We start from the raw sequence: 27200 nt of genomic DNA, 5'->3' as shown, positions 1-27200 counted from the left end.
CAGGGCCTCAGCCCATATCAGGTTTTTCACAAATGTTGGTCCAGTGAGTGAATGAACAAGTGAAGCAACAATGACTCCCTTACTGCAGCTTGCCCTGGTAAGAGGGATGGTACAGCTTTAGGGACCCAGGAGTGACTTCTTAAACAGAGCCACCAAACTTTGGGGTTATCCAGTTTCAGACCATTCTTCTATTGAGGATAACAATATGAGGCTCAGAGAAGGGAGACAATGGCCCAAAGCCACACCAGTTAGGAGCAGAGACCAGAACTCAAGCCTTAGGTTTCCTGGCTCTTGACCTTGGACTGATTTCATTATCCAGCCTGAGAGATGTTTAAAGCTGCTCTGAGTAACTGTCTGGATGGTTCCACTAGCAGTTCTGTCTCTCAGCTCCTGATTTTCCTCATCCCTGGATGAGAGAAGAGTTCATTGAGCCAGTTCATTGAGCCTCAATTGCCGTATCTGTCCAATGGGGAAAATCTGCGGAGCCTCTCGGAGCTGCAAGGACTCTGCAAGGAGACATGGATGCACAGAGGTGGTAGGGACAGGGTGGGCTCTGAGGTTGGCTAGAGCAAGCTTCAAATCCTAGCTCTCCCCTATGTGTGACCTAGAACAAGTGAGTTTCATTCCTTCATCTATGAAATGGACAATGTGAACCATACCTGTTACACCCAAGGGTGAGGATTCAATGCAATCAGGTGTGCCACTCACTGAACACAGAGCCGAGCACATAGTAGGTGCACAATAAATGCTGGTTATCATCACCAGCAGCATCCCAGAGTCCATTTCCCCATTTCTCTTTCCCTTCTCTCCCACCAAGGACTTACCTGCTCCCTCCCGCTGAAACTACTGTGTGTTAGTGACCTTTAGTTAGGCTGATAAGGTAATTCCCGCCCCTGGCTTAAAGATACCACCCTGCCTAGATAACCACGTTTGCTTCGTTATCTTTGTGCCTTAACCCCCATAGAGCAGCAGAGAGGAAATTTAAGAAGTGGATGGGGGACTTCCCCAGTGGTCCAGTAGTTATGACTCCACACTTCCCCTGCAGGGGGCAGAGGTTTGATCCCTAGTAGGGGAACTAAGATCCCACATGCCATGTGGCAAAAAAATAAACAAAAATAAATAAACTGAGCCAAGATATATATTTTTTAAATACTAAAAATAAAAAGAAGCAGCAGATGGGAAAGTTAGTGTTTGGACACTGCCCCCCACCCCACCTCCTCACACCTCTGTACATCCTGATCTCTCTGAGCCAGTCCTCCCCGCAGCCCTGATCATCAGCATATATATATTTTTTTCCCATTAGACAGATGTGGCAACTGAGGCTTGGTGAGTATGGCTGCAGCCATGCTCTCATCAAGAAATGAGGAAAATCAGCAAGTGGCTGGCTCCTCTAAACCCTAGCCATGCACCCTTGGGCAAGTCCACCTCACCTCCCTGAGTTTACACTCTGTCTAATTACAGCATCTAATGTGCCCAGCTTAGAGCTAGACCCCAAGCTTATCAGAGTACAAGAACCAGCCTGTCACTGAAAGAAGAGAGCCCACAAGCCAGCCTGTGGCCCCTGGAGGTGGCCAGGCCTGCTCCCTCCACCACAATGCAGGGGCCAGAGAGAGCAAGTCTCAGCTGCCTCCCCTCCCCTCTCCTCGCTCTTGAGGAAACTCCGAACCAGAGGCCTGAGTGTTTACAGCCCTCTCTGGGTAGAGGATGGGTTACGTAATGCCAGATGTTTGTGCAACTGGCTCAGGCCCAGGTCTGAGACACACTTTGCAATCCCAGAGCCCCTCACAGGCCCTCTCTCCCTCTCCCCCTTCCCCCCTCCCAGCCTGGCTCCCCTTGGCCTATATGCTGATTGGGATCTTCAGCTGTGTGGATTATTCCATCACCCTTCACCCTGCAAGCTGAAAGCGGCCCCAGCCCAGTCCTGCAGGTGGGACAGGCCCCTCATCGCAGAGACCACGGGAGCTCAGGGCTCTGCTTCCAGCTCTCCTTTCTCAAGTGCAGGTCCCACATCACTCCCTCTCAGCCCCTACTGGTTTTTCTCTGCCTAACATCAGCCTCCTCCCTCCCCTCCCCCTCTCTCTCCCACCCTTGCCCCTCCCACCCCACTGGAGCCAGCCTACCCTTTGCCACCTGAGGACCCCCAGAGACAGCAGGAACGGATTGAACAGCGTGGGACGGTCCCCGGGCATCCGCCATGAGGTCACCAGTCGGCCCTTGAGTGGGCTCCCAGCCTTGCCCTCCGCTGGCCTCTTGTCTGCCTGTCAAACAGGGTCCAGTGTTGGCCCCCAGGTCCCTTTGGTGGGATGGGGGAGTCCCTGATGACAGCCTCCCTTGCCCATGCTGCCACGCCCACCTCAAAGGCCCAGAGTTGCCATCTTCCTCCATCCCAGAACTGCCGAGAAAAGAGCTTGTGAACTCGCTCACCCATGTGGTATTGGCAGGGCTCTGAGGGCTCAGCACCCTTGGGAACGTGCACCTCTCCACCCTCAAGTTGGACCCCAGGGAGCCAGCGGGAGGCGAATGCAGACCACAGATGTGTGTTCAGCCCACATAGGGTTTTCAGATTATTTTGCATTAGGTTCCAGTGTTAAATAATCAAGAGGTTAACACATAACTACATATTTCCAGCTTCTCTTGAAATATCTAAAGATGGAAAAACTCTGGGTCCCTCTTCCCCATGGCAACAATCCTCTGGAGCCAAGGGGTCACCCAAGTGTCCCCTAATCCCGAGTCCCCCGTCTGCCTACTCTCCTCAGCTTTGTAAGAGGAATGAGTCCCAGACATCTACAGTCGTACCCAGCAGAGCCCCCAAGTGCACCCTCTTTGGGGTCATCCTTGTTTGGGGATTCCCTGGTGGCTCAGCTGATAAAGAATCCACCAGCAATGCAGGAGACCTGGGTTCGATCGCTGGGTTGGGAAGATCCCCTGGAGAAGGGAATGGCTACCCATTCCAGTATTCTGGCCTGGAGAATTCCATGGACTGTATAGAGTTGGACACGAGTGAACGACTTTCACCTTCACTTGTTGGGGAAAATGAGGCCTCCATGAAGCAGAGGCATTTGCCCAAAGTCACAGAGGAGGTTACTGGCACAGGCAGGACAGAACCCAGGTGACCCAAGTCCCCAGCATCCAGAGATTCTCTGGATGTGGGACATGAAGCATCAAAGCAAGGTCCAAAGGATGCTGGGGGTAAGGATGGCCCCGACCCTGCACCACATCCCCGTCACAGCCCTGACCACTAGACCATGGGCTCCATAATGGCACTCCAGCTCACCTCTGGCCTACACCCAGGCATACAGAAGGTGCTCACTAAGTGTGTGAGTGAATGAATGAATGAATGAATGACGCAGTCGTCATTCTGTCCAGTCTACGCTTCCTGGGGGTGGACTGAGAGGTTTCCTGGGTTGCTGGGGCAGGCCCATTTCATGGAGCCTCGAGGGGGACCCCTGTATTTCTATTTCCTCTTTGTTCGCAAAACCCTGGCCCCAGGAAATGTGAAGAAATAACACAGAAAGAGGAAGAGCAAAGCTGCCAGAGTCCCTGGGAGAACTGGAAGCACCTTTAGTGACCAGTCGCCATCACCTCCCATTTCACAGACGGCCCACTCAGCAGTTAGCATGCTGCCTCTACTCTGCGAGGCGACGAAGACAATCAGGGCAGAGCTGGGAAGCGGTGTTGCGGGGGGAGCAGGGAGAGGCCTGGGTGAGGGGTTCTGAGTCCCGGGTCCTAATTTGAGCCCCGCCACCGGTGGGCTATATGATCTAGGATGACTACCCTGCCCCTCGTTTCCTCCTCTGCCCAACAGTCAGAGGTCGGGCAGAATCCCCCCAGCTCAGGCTAGGAGCAAGGCCAGACAGACAACCCCTCAGGTCGGGCAGAATCCCCCCAGCTCAGGCTAGGAGCAAGGCCAGACAGACAACCCCTCAGGTCGGGCAGAATCCCCCCAGCTCAGGCTAGGAGCAAGGCCAGAGAGACAACCCCTCAGGTCGGGCAGAATCCCCCCAGCTCAGGCGAGGAGCAAGGCCAGACAGACAACCCCTCACCCCGTCACACCCGGCTTTTCAGGAGGCAGCATGAGAAACAGCAGGACAACAGGATTAGAGAAGCATTGGCCCCGAGCAGCCTGGTCTCCCTCTCCCGCCTCCCCCTGCCCCAGGCCCTCGGCTCTGACCTCACCGCTCTGGAGGCTGAGGGTGATGAGAACAGTCTGTTTGGCAAGTCGTGGGGAGGGGCGGGGCAGAGCGTGTGCTCCAGCTGCAGCCAGGCTTCCCAGCAGCCTTGGCGGGTCCCACCACTTGCATACATCTTTCCCGCCCAGGACCCTGGAGATCCTCCAGGCCCAGCTGACTTCTGCACCTCCCTGGCCCTCCTCAGTGCCTCTCTGGCTCCAGCTCCTGGGAGCCTACCCTTTCTCCCAGGGTGGCCAGCCCTCCAGACCCAGGAGGACCTTGCCTTCCGAGACTATCAGAGTCAAACTGCCATTTGCCCAGGGAAGGGCAGTGACCTTTTCAGGGCATCCTAGCAAGTTGAAAGCAGAGGCCTGGGCTTCTGACCCCAGGACTGTCCACCCACCCAGATCTCCAAGCCAGAAGGTAGCCCTGCTGCCCAGCTCCTCTAGTGCCCCTCTTCTCAGTGACCCCAGGACAGAGCCAGCCTTGGTCTGGATGACTCCAGAGCTCATCTCAGGACCTCAGCCCACCTCCTACCTGATTTCCCTTCCCTTCCCCTCCCTATGACCCACACCCATGACCCAATGACCCAACTACCGAGTCGGCCTGCTTCTGATCAGTCAGTGAGTCTTGGCCTCTGCTTCGTTCTGATTCCTCAGGCTCCTTTGATTGGAACTGGAGATAAGAAAGAACACAGCTGTGATTATGGTATTTCCCTTCCCAGGTTCTATCCATCTATCCAACTTCTTATCCATCCATTCATCATCCATCCATCTAACGTCCATCTAGAATCCAACATCAATTGGTCCATATATCCATCCACCAACCAAAATCTATTCTACATCATCTACCTACTCATCTATCCAACATCTGTTATCCCAATATATCCATCTTCAATTAACTCATCATCTATTCATCCATCCTATATCTGTGTATCTTTCCTTAATCCATCCAACATCCATCTACCCATCTGCCAACATTCATTCACCATCCATCATGCATATTCTACAACATTGACCCATCCATGTGATGTCTATCCTGAACCCATCATCTGTTCCATTTATCACCCATCCATCCAACCACCCACCCACCTGTCATCCATCTGACATCTCTTTCTCATTTGTCCAGCACATATCATTTATCCGTTACCCTTTCACACATCTGTCATCCATCATTTATTCATCATCTACCCCCTGACCTACCCACCCTCCACGTGTTTCTTGTAGGCCCTCAAGCATCCATATATCCACTGGTCAACCAGCCACTGAGCTGAGCTCCTCCTTTGTGTCAGGCCCTGGGCTAGGGGCTGGAGGTATGGAGATAAAGTAGGTGCAGCTCCTGCCTGCAAGGAGCTCATGTTTTTTAAGGGAAGATGGCAACAACTGAGCATGACCCAGTGAAGAGTAGCAGAACGACCAAGCCCAGAAAGGAAACATCACCAACCCAGGGGTGGGGTGAGTATTTAGGAAAAGCATCTCAGACAGAGCCCCTGATCCGAGACTTGAACAAGGAACATACACGTACATACACACAATGGAATATTGCTGCTAAGTCGCTTCAGTCGTGTCCGACTCTGTGCGAACCCATAGACGGCAGCCCACCAGGCTCTGCCGTTCCTGGGATTCTCCAGGCAAGAGCGCTGGAGTGGGTTGCCATTGCCTTCTCCAACGCATGAAAGTGAAAAAAGAAAGTGAAGTTGCTCAGTCGTGTCCGACTCTTAGCGACCCCATGGACCGCAGCCTACCAGGCTCCTCCATCCATGGGATTTTCCAGGCAAGAGTACTGGAGTGGGGTGCCAGTGCCTTCTCCAATGGAATATTACTCAGCCATTAAAAAAGAATGAAATAACACCACTTACAGCAACGTGGATAGAACTAGTCATTATCATACTAGGCGAAGTAGGTCAGAAAGAGAAAGACAGATAATACATGATATTATGATATTATGTGTGGAGTCTAAAGTATGACACAAATGAACATATCTGTAAGACAGAAACAGGCTCACTGGCATGATCTGTGGTTGCCAAGGGGAGAGGGAGGTGGGGAGGGCAGGACTGGCAGTTTGGAATTAGCAGAGGCAAATTATTGTGTATAGAATAAACAACAAAGTCCTACTGTATAACACAAGAAAAACTGTATTGAAGATCTTTTGATAAGCCAGAATGGAAAAGAATATGAATATATGTATATAGGGAGGGCTTCCCTGGTGGCTCAAGGGTAAAGAATCTACTGCCAATGCAAGAGACGTGGACCCGATCCCTGATCTAGGGAGATCCCGCATGCTGCAGAGCAACTAAGCCCGTGCACCACAACTACTGGGCTTGGGCTCTAGAGCCTGGAAGCCACATGCTGACACTACGGAGGCCCACACGTCCTGGAGCCCACGTTCCACAAGAGACGCCACCACAATGCGAAGCCTGCACACTGCAGCTAGAGACTAGCCCCCACTCTCTGCAACTAGAGAAAAGTCCATGCAGCAACAGCCTCAGCACAGCCAAAAAAAAGAGAAAGAAAAATTATTTTTAAGTGAGTTGTTTGCTTTTGAAAAAGAGTATAACTATGTCACTTTGTTGTACAGTAGAAATTAACATAACACTCTAAAACAACTATAAAAAAAACAAACAAACAATCTTGGGCTTTGGAGTCAATACTTTGGTCCCATTTCTCTCATCTTATACATGAGCTTCCCTGGTGGCTCAGACAATAAAGAATCCACCTGCAGTGCGGGAGACCTGGGTTCAATCCCTGAGTTGGGAAGATCCCCTGGAGGAGGGCATGGCAACCCACTCCAGTATTCTTGCCTGCAGAATCCACATGGACAGAGGAGCCTGGCGGGCTACAGTCCATGGAGTCACAAAGAGTCGGACGCAGCTGAGCAACTAAGCACATATATGTGTGACCCACAGCAAACGCTGAATGCGTCTGGGCACTGTATCTATCTGAGGCACATATGGCAAAGTGTGTAAAGCCCCCAGCCCCGGGCCCGACACACTGTGAACCCTCCCCTGTCATCCATGGGGGAGGCAGCATGGGGCTGCACATCATGGAGACGAGGAGAGTTTGGATGAAGGAGCAGGAACCTCCACATTGCCCCAGTGGTGCCTGTCGGGGGAGCAGTTGGTCCCATACTACCGAAGACCGGGACCAAGAGAAGCTGGGTATCAAAATATGCTGCGTCCCTGGTGAGCTGAGGCCAGGTTTCGGGGGTCTGTTCTCTAGGACCCTTCCCATCTTCACATAGACGCTCAGGGCAGCACTGACTCTGTGACCCTGCCCCTGGGCCAAAGAGATAAGGCAGGGACTTGGTGGGCATCCACTATGTGCCAGGCACTGGGCCTGCTTTCCATACAGGCCCCCACTGAAGCAGCCGTCTCAGCAGTGAGCTCAGACCAATAAGCATTTATACAACTCCTTCCCTGGGCCTGAGAGGCGCTGCAGGGGCCAGAGAGGGGTAAGTGAAGCTGTCCTGGATTTTAAGGAACTTGGAATAGTGCCGTGGGGAGGGGACGTGACCACATTGGCTGCAGTCCCAGACAGGGCCAGGTAGAGGCCACCAGAAAGCAACACAAACCAAGTATTGTAGGGCCAGAAGGGGAGAAGGCCCTGGTCAGAGCATCTTGTGGGAGGCCTCAGGGTGATCTGCACAGATCAGACCTGCGGTCCACCCCTACCCTAGCCCTTACTAGCTGTGTGATCTTGGGTGAGTGGCTTAACCTCTCTGTGTCTCAGACTCCCTATCTGTAAATATTGCCTTTCTCATCAGATTGCTGTGGAGAGTAAATGAGGAAAATACCATAAAACATTCATATCAAGATTTAGCACCTAGTAAATGCTCAAAGAAAGGGCTGGGTGTTATCACTGCAGTTTGGTGGTAGGAACAGGTTTTGGTCAGGAGGTAGATGGTGTGCAGGAGCTGAGGCATGACCTTTCGGGAGACTTGTGTCGGGTGGGGCTGACTTTCAGGCTGTCCCTGGTTAATGAGACTGACTTACCTTCCGCCGTGGCGAGCTGGGGCCCTCTGCAGGGCTCCTGCTCCCCAACTGACCCGTCTCCTCCAGACCAGTTGTAGCTGAGGACTCTGGCCCGCTTGTCACTTTGGTCTTCGGCCACTGAGTGGAGATGCTGGTGGGGCTGGACGGCTGAGCGGAGCTCTGGGGCCACTGCCCTGAGTCGTATCCATTGACTAGGGCAGCCCCTGCTCCTCCTTCAGGCTGGCTGTGTCGGTCTTGCTCCAGCTCCAGGGTATCCTTGGTGCCTGGGGAAGCCTGGCCAGGGCCAACCCAGTGTCCCGCTGGGTCCTTGTGGAGCAACTGGGCCTGCAGGAGCTCCAGGAGGCCCTCCCAGTCCAGCCTCGGAAGATGGGAGGTGAGTGTAGGCTCCTCCGGGCGGCTCCACATCCCCTCCCTGGGTACCCCGAGAAGGCTCACCAGGTCCCTCCAGTCAAACTCAGCTTGCCTCTCGGGGCCACACAAGTGTGGGCAGGCTTCCTCAGCGCCCCTGCCCACGGCTGGTAACGTCTCAGGCCTCTGGGATTTCGAGAACTCCCCTGGGCCTGCCCTGGAGTTCTCTGGGGGGCTCACAGGCTGGCGAGGACTGGACAGCTCCTGTAGGCTGCCCCAGCCATGCCGAGCTGACCTGTCCGGGGGCTCCTCCCAGGTCTCTGACTGCCTCCTGTGGCCAGAGAGGCTGCCCAGCAGGCTCCAGCTCTCAGACTCCCTGGGAGGGCCCCTCCACACTCCCTCTGGGACTCTGGCAGGCCCCCGGCTGGACTCCCCGAGTCCTTGCCAGCCTCGCAGGCCCGGGCCCTCCTCCTGGCTGCGCCAGCCTCTCTCCAGGCATCTGTGCGGGCCCCGGGATCCTGGTGGCTCCTCCTGACTCCGCCACCCTCCCAGGGGCTGTCTTGGGCCCGCCCGGCCACGTTCCAGGGGTCTCTGTGTCCGCTGTTCCCTCTCAGGAGTTCTGGCTGACGTCCTCGGGGGCGGCAAGGACCCCTGGAGCCACCGGTCCCCCTCAGGCCGCCTCTCAGGGCTCCTGGGATGAGGGGCTTCTGTGCGGCTACGTCGGGCTGGTTCCGCCTGCTTCGCGGGGAGCTTGGTTACCTGAGGATGAGGTGAGGGGGTGGGTGGGGCTCCGGGCCCCTGGCTGGGTGGGGTCTGTCTAGGAGGACAGGCAGCTGGGGTCCTAGCCAGGCCTCAGGGGAGTTGCAAGCTCTCTCCTCACAGCAGGCTGGATTAAAGCAGGTCAGAGAATACCTAGGGCCCCTGAATTCCCTTCCTAGGGGTGTCAGCCCTTCCCTCTCACCCACCTTCCTCACTTCCACAAAGAAGAGCTGCTCACTTTCCAGTTTCTCCCACCACCCCTCCACCCAAGATACTGATTCCAACCTGGGCTCTCAGGGGCCAGAATCTCCACCACCAACACCCTATCCCTGGGTGGGCCTTGCCACCTAAGAGCTACTTTAAACACGCAAATCCCCACCCTGGAAGAGACAGCCTGTAGAGCTGGATTGACCCATGGGAGGTTTCCCTGAAAACTTCCCAACTTGGTAGATGCCTAATGAAGGAAGAGGGCAGCATGGAACAGCCGTCTTCAAGATGGGTGAACTGGGGTCTGCCTCATTTTTGCCGACTCTTTGGGAGAGAGAGGAGCTGGACACCCATGATTGGGACTTTGATCATAAAGAACCTCCCTCCCAGGACCCCCGCCCAGCATCTGGGGGAGAGGAGAAGCAATGGCCCACCCCTTGGGGGTAGAGGGGCCCCCCAGCAGGCTGGCCGTGCTCACCTCCCTGCCGAGGGCAGGGCTGGACTGTCTTCGGAGAAGTTGGCTCTGACCTTGGCTGGGCCACTGCGACCGCCCCTCGTCCCGGGCCTGGAAGGCCCCCGGTGCCTCGGACTTCCTATGAGCAAACGCAGCCGCCCCTCTGAGGGCCCTTGGGTCTGTCCCACTCCCGGCACCCTAGCTCCTCCACTCCCACCCCCAGTGGCAGATTCAGGGACCTACTGCAAGCTAGGTGAAGGGCCCGGAGTGAGGGAGGAGCCTCTTGGGGCCTCAGTTTCCCCTTCTGCAAAATGGGGATAGTAGTCTACCTGCCTCATGGGGCTGTTGTGAAGATGAAGTGAGAAAAGGGGTGAGCACAAGCAGGGGGCTCCACCTCGGCCTTGACCCCTCCTGTCTCACTCAGTGCTTCCTTCTGGCCACTATCCCATGAGTGGCCCACAGCTCACCCACAGACATCTCAACTGGTCCTTGTGGGAATTAAGATTTTTTCAGCACCTACTGTGTACCAAGCACTGCGCACACATATGATCTTAATGGTAAACATTTATGGAGCACTTCCTGGGTTCCAGGCACTTGTACTATCTCACCTCATCTCCTGCATGCCATGAGGAGGCGATCAGAGATGCATAATGTCATATGCCACCATCTCCCATTCTTTTTGCCTTCTTCCTGCCCATATGGTAAATTTTGGACTTCTGAGGCCCACCTGTTTTCCCCCTACTACTAAAAGGTTTGCAGCCATCCTAGCTATCAGTAAAAGTGCTCTTAGCAAGATCAGAAGAATGAAATATCCCCTCTTCTCCACAATTGCAGAAAGGCCAACATAAAAGCATTCATGCAAATGTCATTTATAAGACACCCAAACTAGGCATTGTCACCACATCCAACAAAGATAACCCCTAAGTCCCTAGTTGCAGCTAGCTGTCTTAATAATTGGTAGCCATGGCTATTAACATCTAACATGACATCTCTGTTGAAATGTAGGAACACTGAACAGAATCTGGGCACATCTCTCCCCTCCCATATATAAGACCTAACCACTCCACTGGACATTTAGGATATTTATTGCGAGAGGGTTTGAAAGTCACACTTCATTTAAACTGACAAATGAAACTATGTCTCTGGTGGCTAAACCACATCAGGAGGAGCCTGGAAAAGATGACCAGGTGCTGACCTTGACCAAGCCAGCAAAACAGGAAGAGGAATCTCTGCTCAGGTCTGAGCAAGGCCCTGTGCTCTGGAGTCTGCCTCTAGCTTGGAGACTAGGCTGAAACTTTATAGAGGTTTGAGAATAAAACAATCATGGGCTTGGGCTTTGCTCCTGTGTTATGGCTTTTGTCAATGTCATTAGAATCAGATCCATAAACTAATTTGCTGTTTTAGCACTTCTTGGCATGTGACTCACAGGGAACTGAAGTTCCCCACTCTGGAGTGTTTCTGAGTTTGAAGGCTGCCTAATCAGGTTTGATTTTTAATCCAATTTGAAGTGAGAGAGTTTCCTTGCTCTGTGAGATCTGAACCTTAGAGTGAGTTTCTCTTAGAACCAGGAGCCTCTGTGAAGTGAAAACCCCAACGCTGAGTAGGTGGGGAGAATGGCAGGAAAGACCCTGTGCAGCTGGTGAGGCAAATGTGTGTTCTCGCGCGAGTGAGGGCATTTTCCATATAAACTTCAGTGTGTTAAGTGAGTATTCCTTCTGAGATGTCCCCCACCATGTGGGATGGAGAGATCAAGAAGGTTCTGACCCTTCAACTGAGACCCAGCCTTTCTGATGCTGAAGCAACAGTGTCTCCTTGGACTACGTGTTCCTGAGGGTTGGTGTGGCTGCACCAAGGGTGACAAAGGAAATACATTTCCTTTGAAAGCTTGGATGGGCTCTTCCACTTGCAGTGTATTAAAGAACAGCAGCTGTCAAGTCTAGCAAATTCCGTGAAGGCTCTGTTTTGAATTTAAGACACTGGGAAATGCTTATATGATTCTAAGACAAGAGATTCCACATTGTAAAGCAACTATACTTCAATTAAAAAAAAAAAGATTCCAAAGGCATTAAGAGGGTAGGAAATGAAGATGTCAAGCCAAAATTCCTAATGCTTTAATGTGATAACCCTTTAAGGAAAATTTTCCAGGCTCAGTGAGAATGATGCTTAGAGTAGATGCTGGATAAATATATTAATGAATAAATGAGAGAAAAGTATCACTTTATAGCCACCCATTCATGAATTTCAGCCTGTCCCTTACAGATACTTAAATAGGTTTTCAAATTTTATCTTCAGAGGACAAATGGTTTCCTACTTGGAAAAAAATACCATACAAGAGGGGAAATGTTAATTACTCAGTAGAGTTGTAAAACGTTGGTTAAAAGGTAAATAATCTACTTTACCAAAACATATATGTTAAATATACAACTTTTATATATCAATCACACCTTAATAAAGCTTTTTAAAAAGATAATCTACTTCAAAGGGAGCAAAATAAAATGAAGAATCTGTGTAGAAACAATTAAATGGTTAATCAAACTATAAACATATTCCAGACTTCTGCAACAAATTTTTTATCTCTCTAAAAGTTACCACAGTAGGAAAAAAAAAAAGAAAGAAAATTCAGTTTTGGTTTAAAGACCCTGCTGAGTTACCAGATAAAGTCAAACGTATGCAAATTGACATTAAACCAAAGAGAGTTATGGAACTTCCCTGGTGGTCCAGTGGTTAGGACTCTAGCCTTCCAATGCAGGGGACTGGGTTTGATCCCTGGTGGGGGAACTAAGATCCCATATGCCATAAGGTATGGCCAAATGATTAAAACAATAAATAATCTTTTTTTAAAAAGAGTCATAATAAAAAGTCAAAGACAAAGGGGGTTTGCAGGGCAGTGAGACTACTCTGTGATACTCTGATGGTAAACACGTACCATTAAACGTTTGTCTGAACTCAGACTGTGCATCGCCAGAGTAAACCCTGCTGTGAACTGTGGGCTCTGGGTGATAACGCGTTAGTGTAAGCCTGTGGCTCATAACAAGTGGACCACGGGGATGTTGATAGTGGAGGCAGCTGTGCACCTGTGGGAACAGGGCCTACACAGGAGATCTCTGTACTTTTCACTCAACTTTGTTGTGACCCTTAAAACTTTTCTAGAAAGAAAAAAAAAACTAACAAAAAGTGTATTTTACAACTGAGGCTGGAGCCCACAAAGGTTGTCACCTGGGTAGTAAATGGATAAAACTTTTTGGGAAAGGAAATCTGAAGAGGAAGAGATAAGATTTTTCATGCAGATTCAAATCTAAGAGAAAATGTTGTCTAAGGGACAACGAAAAGAGGGACTGTGGATGCAGAATACTACCGGCTCCTTACAGCGATAGAAATGTTCTACAATTAGGTTGTGCTGATAGTTGTACAACTTGGTCTCCGTAAATACGCTGTAATTTATTGACTTCTACACCGAAAGTTTCAAGACTTTCAGACCTATATGTTTTTGGTTCTCTTGACCCTAACTGGGGTTGGGTCCCTAACTAATTAATTCCAGCCCTGACCCTTAAAGACTATGAGGCTGGAACTGCTGATGAAAATCTCAGCTGGATCCGGAGGGAATGTTTCTCCTCCCTGAGGTTGTGGAAAAGCAGATGCTCTGCTGGGTCTTAAATGCCCGTGTAAATGAAGCCGATGACCAAGGAGATTCGTGTGATGCCTGGACTTCAGGTGCTGTCACCGTATCCCAGAAAAGGGACATTGAACTTCCAAAAAGTCTGCCATCCTGCGGGTTCTCTTATTTAAGATATATGGCTCTGGCTATATTTTTAAAATAAATTTATTTGTATTTATTTATTTGGCTGTGCCAAGTCGTGGCATGTGAACTTAGTTGCAGCAGGTGGAATCTAGTTCCCTGGCCAGGGATCGAACCCAGGCCCCCTGCATTGGGAGCACAGAGTCTTAGCCACTGGACCACTAGGGAAGTCCCCTGGCCATACTTTTAAATTGACATCTCTGTTTTCTGAAATGTATGGGACCCATGAGTCTTGTTTGTCAAAGCAGAAAAAAAAAAAAAATGGACTCTTCTTCCCCACTCACATAAGGTGGGAAAAAAATAAAATAAACTTGTGACTCTCCAACGAAGAGTTTGACCTCATTTAAATAAATGTATTAAAGTCCCAATTTTACAGATGAGGAAACTGAGGCTCAAGTAGGTTAAATCACTTTGCTGCATCACATAGGTTGGGGAATGGCTGTGACCCAGGATTTGAACCCAGCCTGCCTGACCCTGGCCTTTGCTCTTAACTACTAGGCTATGTGTATTATCATTTAATTGTCAAAAACAACTCTAGCACTTGGGAACAGAGAGGTGGAGTGCCTTGCCCAAGGTCACACAGCCAGGAAGTAGCAGGCGGGGAATCTAAGCCCTTTCCTCATCTGGAACCTAAGCCTGCAGACTTTCCACCTGGCCTGTTGCCAAGCCTCCTCCCCAGCCCACCTGGCCACCCCCATCCTGGGCTCACCTGCGCTCTTGCCCGAAGAGGCGCTCCACCTCTGCGCGGCCGGGGCTGCGGGTGCGGCCCCCGTTGCTGCCCTGCGGCCCCGGCTCTCTCTGCGCCAGCCTCCTGGGTGGGGGCAGATCGGCCAGCACGCTGTACTCCTCCCTCTCCAAGTTGTGCCTGATCTCCCCTGGGGGTGCCAAACCCCAGGAGCCCCCCAAGCTGCCCGGAGGAGGAGAGGGTGCCAGGAGTGCTAGGTCACTGGGAGGGTGGCGGGGTGGGGAGGAGGCGCGAGGGGCATCCCGGTGCCCGATGCACACCTGAGGGGGCAGCATTGGGGAGCCACGCAGAGAGTCGCTGGAGGGGGCCAGGCTCTCCATACTCGTCCCAGGAGGGTCCTGGAAGAAGAGGGAGGGCTCGGGGGGCTGGCGAGGGGGAGATGAGAAGGAGGGTGCGTCGCGGTGCCCAATGCATACCGGTGTGGGGATGGCAGGAGGCTCGCGCAAAGAGTCCATGGAGGGGACCAGGCTCTCTGTGCTGGCTCTGGGGAGATCCAGGAACAAGAGGGAGGGCTCGGGGGCTTGGCGGGGCGGGGAGGAGGCCCGGGGTGCATCTCGGTACCCAATACACACAGGTGGGGGGAACTGAGGAGGGTCATGCTGCAGGGACTGGTTCTCAGCATCCGATGTGTCTGGGAGGAAGGGGAAGGGGTCAAACTGGGTGTGGCGGGGGGGTGAGGAAGCCCGGGGGGCATCCCGGTGTCCAATGCATACAGCTGGGGGCATATAGGGGGGATCATGGTGGGGTGATTCACTCTCAGATGTGTGGGGGTCTGGGAAGAAGGGGAAGGGGTCATGCTGTAAATAGCGAGGAGGCGAGGAGGCCCTAGGGGCGTCCCGGTGCCCAATGCACACAGCACACGGAGGCTGGGGGAGCTCAGAAGAGGTCTGGGGTGCACCACGGGGAGTGGGATGCAGAGGCGAGGAGGTCCTGGAGGCCCCATGGTGGCCTGGGTTATGGGAGGTGGCAGTGGCCCGGAATGGTGAGTTGTGCTGGGTGGGTCCAGAGGAAGACTGGGGTGAGTCCCGCTGAGCTGGTCTAGCAGGAGATGAGGTCTGAGGCCGGTCGCCCTGGGTGGGCCGGAGGGCAATGGATGCCCAGGGAACCTCACTTTGCTTGGAACGAGACGGGGAAGAGGTTCGGGGGCCATCGCTCTGCGTTGGCCGGAGGGGAAAGGAGGCCCATGGGATGTCTTTGTTGGTACGGTGGGGAGAGGCATTCCGGGGATTGTTCCGCTGAGAGGAGCGATCGGGAGAGGATGCTCTGGGATTGTCTTGTTGGGTGCAGCCCTGACAGGAGGTGCTTCCGGGGTTTTCCCGCCGTGAGGAAGAGGATTTGGGATTGTCCCATTGGGTACAAGAGGTTTTAGGGTTGTCCCTTTGGGCAGAAGAGCTTCTAGGTGTGTTCTGTGGAGCACAAGAAGGTCTGGGGTTGCCCCGCTGGGGAGTACAAGTTGGAACAGGAGTTTGAGGGTTGTCCTGTTGGGTGTAAGAGGCTCTGGAGGTGTCTTGCTGGGTGGCTCTTGGGGGAGAAGAAACCCAAGGATTATTTCGCTGGGTGGATGAGGTTCTGGGGCTGACTTGTGGGACAACTCTTGAAGGAGAAGTTGCTCTGGGGGTGTTCCGCTGTGTGGAAGAGGTCTTGGGGGTGTCCTGTTGGGTGGACGAGGTTCTGAGTTTGTCTCGTGGGGCAGCTCTTGAGGGGGAGGTTGCTCTGGGGGTGTCCCGCTGTGTGGAAGAGGTCTTGGGGGTGTCCTGTTGGGTGGACAAGGTTCTGAGGTCATCTCGTGGGGCAACTCTTGAAGGAGAGGTTGCTCTGGGGGTGTCTCGCTGTGTGGAAGAGGTCTTGGGGGTGTCCTGTTGGCTGGACGAGGTTCTGAGGTTGTCTCTTGGGGCAACTCTTGAAGGAGAGGTTGCTCTGGGGGTGTCTCGCTGCGTGGAAGAGGTCTTGGGGGTGTCCTGTTGGCTGGACGAGGTTCTGAGGTTGTCTCTTGGGGAAACTCTTGAAGGAGAGGTTGCTCTGGGGGTGTCTCGCTGTGTGGAAGAGGTCTTGGGGGTGTCCTGTTGGCTGGATGAGGTCCTGAGGTTGTCTCGTGGGGCACCTCTTGAAGGAGAGGTTGCTCTGGGGGTGTCCCGCTGCATGGAAGAGGTCTTGGGGGCATCCTGTTGAGTAGGTGAGGCTCCAGCGTTGTCCCGTTGGATGATTCGGAGGGGAGAGGAGGCTCGGGAGGCCCCGCGTTGTGGGGAAACAGCCTGGACAGTGTTCCTTGGAGCAGAGCGATGGAGAGAGGAAGCCTGGGAGGTGGCACTTCGCGGAACGCTCTGTGGTGTCGCGGGGGAGGCAGGGGTCGGCGCCGACCGGGACCGCTCCAAGGAAAAGTACCCGCTTTCTCCCCGGAGCTTGGCCCAGTGCTGTCCAGCACTTCGGTTCCCACCTCCAGAGCCTAGAGAGAGGAGGCAGTTTCAAGGCAAGCGGAGAGGTCCAGGCGGCTCCCACAGCCTACCTTTCCCTAGGATGGATGACTGGGGCAGACCCCATACCATCTCCTTGGAGGTCCTCACACACCTCTGCCCCTCGGAGCAAGCAGACTGCAGGAGGGCTTAGGCGCCCCTCTCAGGCTGAAGTCAGGGATTTGAAGTTGAAAACCAGGCAGACTCCATCAAAGTGAGGTGGGTGGTAGAGCCAAAGGTCACATAGTGACCTTCAGAAAAGAAGCAAACTCTTCAAGAGTAGTTTTGAAAACTGCCTCTGTGAGCCCAGAGAGGAAGAGCTGGATCTCATAGCAGCTACCAACAACTTTCCATTTCTGTTCTACTTTCTGCAATTGGATTCCCAGAACTTCCTCCCTCCCTTCCAGTGAGACTCCTGTGTGATAGCTCTAGAAATTTCTTTTTGTGAACAGGCAGCAATGGCCTCACCTGAGGGGGTCTCTAGAAATGCAGGCTCTCAGCACCACCACCCACACCGGGCACACTGCATCAGAATCCACATTTTAATAAGATTCCAAGGCCATCTGCACACACGCCAGAGTTGAAGAAGCCTTAGTCTAAGGGATTCGCGTAACTTCCCTATTCAGGGAGGGACACCCTCACAACCCCCATCCCCATGAAGGGGCAGCATGATGGTGCCTCTCACCGTCCACACCTCTCAGTCCCTTGGTCCCCAAGCATATGGTAGCCACCAGCCCTGTGCACGTACGTCCCTGGGTTGGTGCTTCAGAAGAGAAGTAAAGACTATTGTGGCCTCAGCTTGACGGGGCCATGACTGCCTTCACTAAAGGCCATGCTTCAGAGTCCTCTTTTCTGGGAAGTTCCCTGGTGGCCCAGTGGCTGGGATTCACTGCCTTGGCCCAGGGTTCAGTCTCTGGTGGGGGAACTGAGATCCCACAAGCCGCATGGCTTGGCCAAAAAAACTAAAAAGGAATCCCTCTTCTCCCACTTCAAAACTTCTGCCTCCTCCAAGCTCTCTGAGCTGGTATCACTGAACACTGAGTCTCTAGTGCCCTTCAGGGGACTGGAACCACACACAGAGTGGCACTTAAAGTTTTCATTGCTGGGAATTCCCTGGTGGCCCAGTGGGTGGGACTCGGCATTTTCACTGCCAGGGCCCGGGTTCCACCTATGGTCAGGGAACTAGGATCCTGGAAGCCAGCATAGCACTGCCCCTGAGGAGAAAATTTTTTTGCCTGTTGTTGCCTGATGGACTGACGTCCCATGACATTCCAAATCTGCCACCTTCTCTCATCTACCTCTTCCCACCTCCCCGCTCTCAGCCTCCCTCCTTTTTCACCTGGATGGTTACAATAGTCCTCCAACATGTACACTCCGGGCACAAGGTCATCATCTACCTAGGGAGATCCTTTCAAAGAGCAAACCTAGCTAGACCACCCCAGCTTACAAGGAGACTGAGAGCTATCTCAAAGGGGAGAAAGTTCACAAGACATAATGATTAAATGCAAAGTGGGATTCTGGATTGGGTCCTGCAACAGAAAAGAGACATTTGAGGAAAAGGTGAATCCAAAGAAAGTCTGCAGTGGGAATTCCCTGGTGGTCCAGTGGCTAAGACTCCACACTCCCAATGCAGAGGGCCCAGGTTCGATCCCTGGTCAGGGAACTAGATCCCACGTGCTGTAGATGAGTTCACATGCCTCAACTAAAAGATTCCACATGTGGCAACTAAGACCCAGCACGGCCAAATAAACACATAAACATTTAAAACAACAGTCTGTAGTTTAGTTAACAACATTGTTACCAGTGTTAATTTCTTAATTTTGATGATTGGGCTATAATTATGTAAGATGTCAACACTGGAGGAACCCGAGTGAAGAGTATAATCAAAACTCTCTGTACGATTTTTGCAACTATTCTAAAACATTTAAAAACAAGCACACAAACCACTTTCGGGGCTCCCAACTGCACTTGGAATAAAACCCAGGCATTTCCCATGGCCAGCAAGGCTCTGCCCACCTCCTCTGGCCTCCGAGGTCCCTGTGGGCAGGGGTCTCACCTTTTCACTTACAGCTGTGTCTCCTGTGCCTAGTACACCATAAGTGAGCAGTAATGTTGCACCACCACCTTCCAGCTCCGAGCTCTGCCTCGTCGTGAAGTCTTCCAGCCCGGTGAGAGCCTGGGTGCTGGCTGAGACGGCATTTCCTGCCCCTCCCAGAGGCTCACAGCTGGTTTAGCACCCCAGGCCCAGTTCCTTCCCTTTCCCTTCATCAGTGCATCCTTTGAGCCTGGCCCAACCAGGATCTGACTTCATTCCTGCAGCCCCTTTATTGAGCACACGGGGCAGACTATGCAGATGGTCAGGGCATCTGTGTTTTGTCCCTAAGCCAGCCGGGGGCTCGGCACAGCCTGCTCCATCCAGTGTGTTTGCAAACTGGGAGGAGCCCTAGAGGGATGTCAAAGCATTCCCAGCATCTCGCACCTGGCTGATTCCTCCCAGGCCGTGGCCTCCTGCTGCAATTTGGGAGCTTGCCACCAGGTGGACGGCAGTCACTGCCGTCACATAGTGAGGGTTCCCCCACCCCCCACCCCCCTACCCTGTGTTTAAGAGCAAGAAAGCAGATGTCTAGTACAAAATCCCACCACGATCAGGCCATTCACACTGGGGAGGCACTTCTTCCACAAGCCCTCTCCCCAGGGCCTGAGAGGGCAGGGCAGTGGGGGTGGGGTGCTGACAAGATCTGATGAATGTTTTTAAAAGATGGCTCAGCTGCTGGAGGGAGAATGGACTGAAGGGGCCTGGCAAAACCAGAGACTCGAGGAGGCTCCAGCAATCTCCCCTAGTTTGATCAGGGAGCAGTGGCAGAGACGGCAAAAAGGAGACATATTTTGGAATGTGTTTTGGAGGTGCTGACCAGAACTGCTGCTGATTGGACATAAAGCATAAGGAGGGACTTCTGTGCTGGTCCAGTGGCTAAGACTCTGAACTCCCAATGCAGGGTCCCTGGCTTCAATCCCTGGTCGGGGAACTAGATCCCACATGCCACAACTGAAGGATCCTGCGTGCTGCAGTGAAGACTGAAGATCCTCTGTGCTTCAAGACCCACGCAGCCAAATAAATAAATAATTTTTTTAAAAAGACCTCATGACAATTCACCTCTAAGCCATCCATGAAAAGTGTTAGTCACTCAGTCACATCCAATTCGTTGCAACCCCATGGACTTTAGCCCACCAGGCTCCTCTGTCCATGGAATTCTCCAGGCAAGAATACTGGAGTGGGTAGCCATTTCCTTCTCCAGGGGATCTTCCTGACCCAGGGATCAAACCTGGGTCTCCTGCACTGCAGGCAGATTCTTTACTGTCTGAGCCACCAGAGAGCCCTTCCATGTGCACCTCCTGAGTGAGGACAGGCTGCTTCTGCCATCACACCCAGGAAGCACAGCATGGATACAATACATAAAATCCACATTCAAACTTCCCCTCTATCCCAATAATGTCTTTCATAGCTCTTTATTTCCTATCCCAGATCCAAGCCCGGATACGCATGGCATTTCGCTTCCCTGACTCTTTTATTCAAGAACAATTCCTCAGTCCTTTTTGGTCTTTCATGAAGAATCCTGTCAGTTAGTTTGCAAAATATCCCTCAGTTTGGGTTTGTCTGATGTTCTGTTGGGATTAGAGGCAGGTGATAGATTCTTTTTTTTTTTTTTTTTTTAGCAGCCAAACTGGGAAAAGATGCTGTGTCCTCCCCTGTGCACCAGGCAGGGGCACGCAGCCAGTTTGCCCCATGCTAGGATGCTGAGCGACCACTTGGTTAAGCTGGTGTCTGCCAGATCTCCCCATCCTAAGGATGTCTTTTCCCTTCGTAATCGATGTGTAACCTGAGGGGTGATACTTTGAGGCCATGTGAATATCCTGTTCCCCAACAACCCTTCACGCAGGAATTTAGCGTCTGCCAGTGATTGTGCCTGAACCAGTTATTCCTCCAGTGGCCGTGACAGTGTCTTTGCCTGGTTTCTCATCCTGCAGCCTCACCCCACATCTTTTGCATCCTTGCCCTGGTGAAACTCTTTTAAGGCTCAGGACCAATGACATCACTCCCCTCCTCAGAAACCTTCTGTGGCTCCCTACTACTTGGAGGAGAAAGTCCAGGGACTTTTCTGGTGATCCAATGGTTAAGAATCTGCTTTGCAATGCAGGGGATGGGGGATCGATCCCTGCTCAGGCAACTGAATATCCCGTATGCCTTGGAGTAACTAAGCTTGCATGCCGCAACTCCTGAAGCTGCTTGCCACAACTAGAGTCTGTGCGCCACAATGAAAGATCCTGCATGACAACGCAATGAAGAACCCACATGCTGCAACTCAGACCCGACACAGTCAGAGAAATAACAAAGAAAAAATAAAGGACATAGAGACACTTTTAAAAAAGAGAGAGAGAGAAGAAGAAAGTCCAAACCCCTTGGCTCGAGTCGAGGCCCTGCATGGTTTGGCCCAACTATACACCTCCCTCTTTGCTGAAGCTGCGCATACCAGGATACTCCCTCGTCACTCCTAGCCTGTACTCAGCAGTTTCCTCAGCTAGAGCGCCACGTCCAGAAGGTGTTCCTCTGAGTCCTTCCCTGGGTGGAATGCAGCTCTTTCTGCTCTGCCTCTGTCCCTGCAGCTGTTTCTGCTCTTCCTGTGTCCTGGGCTTCTGATCTCCTGTCTGTTTGCTTTACTGAATGATGAGCTTTCTGGGACAGAGACCATGTCTATCTCCCCCTGAACACCCAAGGCGTCCAGCATAAGGTCTTACGCACAGTTAGTGCTCATATGTTTGATGTCTGAATGCTACAGGGGCCGTGGAAAGCCCAGACTGCCCCGTGGGGTTAGGACATGGATGCCCCATCTCACATCTCCAAATCCTCGTGATGCTGAAGACACGGGCCTGGAGGCAACACAGTGGAGTAGTGATGGAGGGCCCAGCATCCTGGGTGGACCAGTGTCACAGGCATCAGTGGGCTTGGCCTGACCAGCATCTTTTGTTTCTCTCTGGAAACATCACCTTAATTTCCTCCAGGCCATCTCCTCTCCCTGACTCTCAGACCATGAGGTTTGCACAGGGGGCTGATCCCATCCCTGGTCACCAGTTTGGGCATAAGAACCATGCTGGGTCCACAGAGAACCCTTCCTGGGACCGCAGCTACATCAATAGGGAAGACTGTACCCTTTTACTGTGGGAGTTGAAAATTAGGTTAAGATACAGCCTGGCACTGCTGCTGCTCAGTATGTCATCATCAGGGGAGGATCTGGCTGAGAATGAAGCCAACACAGAAGTAAGCAGAGCAGAGACCAGATTTCTGATGCTGTCTGAACACCTGGATCCAGCCAAATCTGAAGTCATTCCCCTAGACTTTCACTCAGTCAGTTTCTGTCACTTGCAACCTGAAGATCCTGACCCACCAGTTGTGAGATGATGTATTTAAAGCAAGTTGCATGGCACATTATGTCTGCTCCATAACTATATGGGAACTGTTACTGTTATTGATCTAAGCTGTCAAAATAAGATGTAACCAGGGGACCATGTGACCAGAAACCTGGCTATCTGGCTCCAAGTTCCCGGGCCATCACCACACCTGTGGTCACAGGGACCAACCTGGCTTGGCAGAAGGTACTTACCCTCCTTTTTCCGGCCTGCAGTGTCTCCTCCTCCCACAGGGGCCTGGGTGAGGAGAGGAGGAGCCTTGCGGACACCGTCAGCCCTTGGCACCTCCTGCGACTTCCGTGGGATCATCACGGTGAAGTTGTCCCCACTGGGGGCCTCCTCCTGTCTCTCAACAGTGTCCCAGTCCTGCCCGAGAAGGGGAGGAGAAAGTCTGTTTGGAATGCAAAAAGAGAGAGCCCAGGGCCTGCACTCCCCGCGTGAGATGGGTAGATGGAAGGGAAAGGAACTGACATTGAAACAGCACCTGCTGTATACTCAGGACTGTGCTGGGATCTTCAATCGACCCTGTGCAGTAGGTACGTCCACTGGCGCTAAGACTTTGCCCAAAGTCACACAGCTGGGAAATGGTTTATATGGGAGGAGACTTGTACCCAGGGGAGTCAGACTCCACGTGATAGCAGGGCCTTAGTATAGGGGCCCCACCCCAGAGACATTACAGAGTCCCCAGAGAAGTAGGTGTTTTCAAAATCTAGCCCCACTGCTTCCCAGATGTATGGCCTCAAGTAAAACGATTCTCTTCTCTGAGACTCAGATTTCTTGCCCCAAGTCAGGGCCATGAAAGTCTCTGCCTCAGAGAGGGGTGGTAAGACTTCCCAGGACACTGCCCACGGGCTGGGATGTTTTATTCTGAATCTTCTCACTTTCCCTTATGCTCTCATGGACAGTATGCCTCTTGTGGCCCAGGACAGACCTTTGAGGGTTGAATGTCCCAGGAAGTTCCCCTGAGTCTCCTCTTTTCCTGGCTAAACGGCCACCACCCCCCCCCAACCCTGCCCTTGCCAGGCCTCCCAGCCTGCTCTCTTTCCTCTGATCCTCCGAGATCTATGCCAGGGCTGGTTATGGGGCTGAGCAGTGTGTGACCAGGGCAGGGCCCAGGGCCAGTCTCACTCTTGCTCTGGGCACCACACCCAACATCCCAGCCTCTGTGAGCTGAGAGATTTTGGCAGCCGGAGCCCGTTGGTGATTCACCGGGAGCTGAAATGCCTGCTTCCATCTTGTCATAGCCAGACCTTCAGCCTCACTTGGCCGGCCCTGCAGAGTCCCTGCCCCTCCATGGGCAGTGCAACATGCTGGCTAAGTCTGCAGAGGACCTGGGCTCCCCTCCCTGGTGTGAGAGGCTCAGCCCTGTCTGGAGGCTTGGGCGGGATCCCAGGGCTGGCCGGGGGCTGACACCTGCTCTTGCCCTAGCCTCCCGCCCCCATCTCACCACCAATGATGAGTCGCTGGTATCATCAGGGGCTTCACTGGTGCCAGAGTCAGGGCTCTCATTGAAGCTGCCACACGGGGAGGAGGCCAGGCCCTCGAAGTAGGGAGCTGCCTCAGGTTCCCGGCTCCTGGAGGCAGCTGTGAAGCCCTCTGCCAGGAGCCCTGCTGGCGGGCCCCTGGGAGAGGAGACAGACTCATGACTTTTTCCCTCAAAGTAATAGGAGTTAAGGAGTAACACCCCACCACCGCTCAGGTACACACACAGCCCATGTTTGGGCGGAGGAGAAAGCTAACACCAAGGGCTGTCTGTGCTCCGCCACCCTTCACAGGGCCTATCTCATTTAGCTCCAAAACCCTCCCTTTTAAGTGAGTGTAATGATTCCCATTTTACAGATGAGGAAACTGAGGCTCACAGAAGTGAAGGGGCTGGACAAGGTCACAGAGCTAGGAAAAGGCAGAAAAGCATTGTGACTCAGGGCTGTGGCCCCAGCCCTAACCATGTCCCTGGAGCAGAAGAAAGAATCCCAAGCTCGGTAAAACTAAGCAGACAGAATCGTGCTGGGCTAATGCGGGGCTTTGAGAGGTAGCAGGGCTCCAGGGGAAGTGACAGGGCCACCAGTATGGATACCAGGGAGGGGGCTGTAAAGAAAGCCCTGCTTTAAAGAAGCCAGTAGGTTAGAGCTGGCTTTATCCCCAAAGAGTGACCCACAGATCAGCCTGTGAGACAGAAAAGGGTGACGACCTTTAAAAGAGGCCTGTGATCAAATAAGTTTGAAATATATTACATACTTCTACCTTCCCCACCCAAAAGCACATGCATGCTAGCAAACTAAAACCTCTGACAAGTCCTGCAAAAAAAGATACTCAAATTTGTTTATCCCAGACTTTCTGAAACATTTGAATTCAGCACTGTTTTGTTTTTAAATAGGAACACACAGTCCCAAAACAATGCTGATGTGATTCAATAACTCTTTAAAAAAAAAAAAAAACAGGGAAACTGAGGTATAAAAAGAGGCCAAAACTTGCTTTTAAGTTCCCGCAGCCCATCAGGGAGGGAGCTGAAGCTAGAACTCAGGTTTCAAGACTCTCAGCCATGCCCTCCAAGGCACCATGGCCCCAAAGAGGGACTTCAGTCCAACTGAGGCCCAGAGTGGAGACAGCCTGGAGCAGTGCATGGTCAGATAGGTGCCTGATAACAAGTGCCCCTGGGTGTGAGACTGTTTAATCTTTTAAAGCAAAAGGAACCAGGAGATGTGAGCAGGCTCTGGGCCATGCCCACGCAGGGTGGGTACACGGCTGCTTCATCCCCCAAAGGAACGTGCCCACTGCTCCTGTGCCCAGGCCAAGTGGACGGACCATGTGACCCACGCCAGCAGCCATCACAGGCAGAGGCTGCCATCATGAAGGGGTGCGGGGTGGGAGGGGTGAGGGCATCCTACCCCGGGAACCCCTCCTCAGGCCCCAGGGTCCTACCCACCTCTCAGGCTCTGGCCTACGGCCCGGACCCACCACAGACTGGCAGCTGGAGGTCGGGGTGCTGAGCGAGTCCTCAGGGGCAGGCCGGCGGCGGGGCAGGTCGCAGTAGGGCACCTCAGCGCTCAAAGGCCTCCCAGGCTCCTAAGACAGAGTTGGAGAGGAGGCAGCTCACGGCCCACGTGGAGGCTCCCCTCCCCCTGCGCAGCCCCTCCCCCCACCAGGCAGTGTGGAAGTCTCCAGACAGCTCCTCGGGGATCTCCGCTTCTCAAGGAGAGCTGTCCGTCAGACTGGAAGCGCCCCTGGGGACCCAAGCTGGGGACTGGCAGAGGTACAGGGTGTGTGCATGCGCACAAGTATGTAGGTATGTGTTCGTGTAAATTCCTGCGGTGTGTGCAAGGATTCGCGTGTGCACGTATGTGTGCATGGCCAGTGGGTATGTTGGGCGTCTGTTTGCAGAGTGCATATACGTTTGTTTATACGTGTTTATAAACACAGGCATCAACATACCCACTAGATTTGTGTACACAAGCAAGCCTCTGTGTGTTGGCACACATGTGTGAGTGTGTGCCTGAGGATGTGAAGCACACAAAAGGATCCCAAAGGGTCTTCTGTCACCAAGAGACATGGATGAGGACCGAGGAGGAGGGGGAGGATCAAGTTGACCAGAGAATGTAGGAAAATGTCTAAGGGAGGAAGAGATGGGAAAGGAGACCTTGGAGAAAAGGAGAGAGACGCCCTCCAAAAGGAGAGTCTGGGGCTCCAGGGCTGGAAGGTCAAGGTCCCAGGAGTGGGGATGGGGTCCCTGAACCAACTACCGGCTCCTCGCTGCCTCCAGCCTTAAGCAGGGCCACACCTGCGGAGGCAGGTGCTGGGCTCACCCGGGGGGAACGGCTGCTCACCTCTGGGATGGCCCCCCCATTTTTCCCCATCTCCTGGGGTGGCAGGGCCCTCCCTCAGTAGGAGAGACAGCGGCCGCGGCACTCTGCACCCCGCCTCCTCTCGGGTTACCTGGGCGGCGGGCTCCGGCGGTGGCGGCTGTCGGCTGTCAGCACCTTTGTCCCCGGGGGGCTCCAGCTCAGGCCCCCGCGCTGCCGCCCTCCCAGGCCCCGACTCTGGGCCGTGGCGGCAGCGGCCAAGGCAGCAGAAACCTTAGAGGGCCCAGCTGTGGGAGCAGGGGCCCCTCATTACTGTTTCATAAGCCGGGGCCCAGCCAAGAACAATGCAGGATATGAAACCGCAGGAACCCGATCCTCGCGGCTCACCTGAGAGCAGGGGCGGGTGGGGGGCCTGGGCACGGGCTCCCTGGGGACCCTGGAGCCCAGAACCAGGGCGGAGGCTACAGCCCCAGGGTGGGCACAGAGTCTCTGGGTTCCAGGGAGGCCACCCCTCGGGGACCTGGGCAGTGCCAAGGAGTGGGCTGGAGTGTCTGCTGAGCCAAGCTGAGCCAGAGAATGCCCGGCTAGGTTCAGTTTCACCCCCTGCCCCAGAGCCAGATTCTGATCAGCGCCCGGTGGCAGGAGGTGTCAGAACTGCAGCCCAGCCTGGCGCCTTGGCTGCCCTGGGGACCTTACCACGTGAATGAAGAGGGAGTGGCTCTTGGGGCATCGTCAAGGGGTCCCAGCCCAGCTGGGGCCACCAGGACCCCCAGTTTGTCCTGGTACCTGCTCCCTGCTTTTACCTCCAGCCCCATCACTACCCCTCACCCGCACGAGTAGGCCCAGCAGCTAGTCCCCAGCTCTGATTTCCTGTCTGGCGGGTCAGCACGTGCTCTGTTTCTGGCCTCAGACAAACATCAGGCCCAATCCTGGCGCCTCTACTTCCCAGCTGAGTGATCTCGGCCTAGTGACTTCCCTCTCTGAGACTGGTTTGCTCATCTATAAAGTGGAGGTAATTAAT

The 27200-nt window shown here is 53.4% G+C and overlaps 2 protein-coding genes and 1 non-coding gene across 3 annotated transcripts; 1 reads left to right on the top strand and 2 right to left on the bottom strand.

The window, feature by feature from the left end:
* Positions 1-446: 446 nt before the first annotated feature.
* On the bottom strand, positions 447-9175 carry LOC138435240 (TRIO and F-actin-binding protein-like). The gene is made up of 4 exons (XM_069579572.1): positions 8161-9175; positions 4767-4844; positions 2121-2258; positions 447-506 (listed from the first exon to the last, which is right to left on the bottom strand). The coding sequence occupies exons 1-4, from the start codon at positions 8563-8565 to the stop codon at positions 447-449; spliced, it is 681 nt and encodes a 226-aa protein (XP_069435673.1). The 5' UTR covers positions 8566-9175.
* A 5254-nt stretch (positions 9176-14429) lies between these two features.
* Positions 14430-26994, bottom strand: LOC138931510 (TRIO and F-actin-binding protein-like). Its single transcript, XM_070292330.1, has 7 exons — positions 26876-26994; positions 26567-26640; positions 26313-26452; positions 25306-25445; positions 23830-24004; positions 22577-22748; positions 14430-16912 (listed from the first exon to the last, which is right to left on the bottom strand). The coding sequence occupies exons 1-7, from the start codon at positions 26992-26994 to the stop codon at positions 14430-14432; spliced, it is 3303 nt and encodes a 1100-aa protein (XP_070148431.1).
* Positions 18510-18582, top strand: TRNAG-CCC (transfer RNA glycine (anticodon CCC)). The gene has a single exon. It is a non-coding gene; the product is annotated as a tRNA-Gly (tRNA).
* Positions 26995-27200: the final 206 nt, after the last annotated feature.

This window comes from Ovis canadensis, chromosome 3 (genome assembly GCF_042477335.2).
Source record: "Ovis canadensis isolate MfBH-ARS-UI-01 breed Bighorn chromosome 3, ARS-UI_OviCan_v2, whole genome shotgun sequence".
Taxonomy (NCBI): Eukaryota; Metazoa; Chordata; class Mammalia; order Artiodactyla; family Bovidae; genus Ovis; species Ovis canadensis.
The sequence above is the reverse complement of the archived record's forward strand: the minus strand, read 5'-3'. Positions and strand labels throughout refer to the sequence as shown.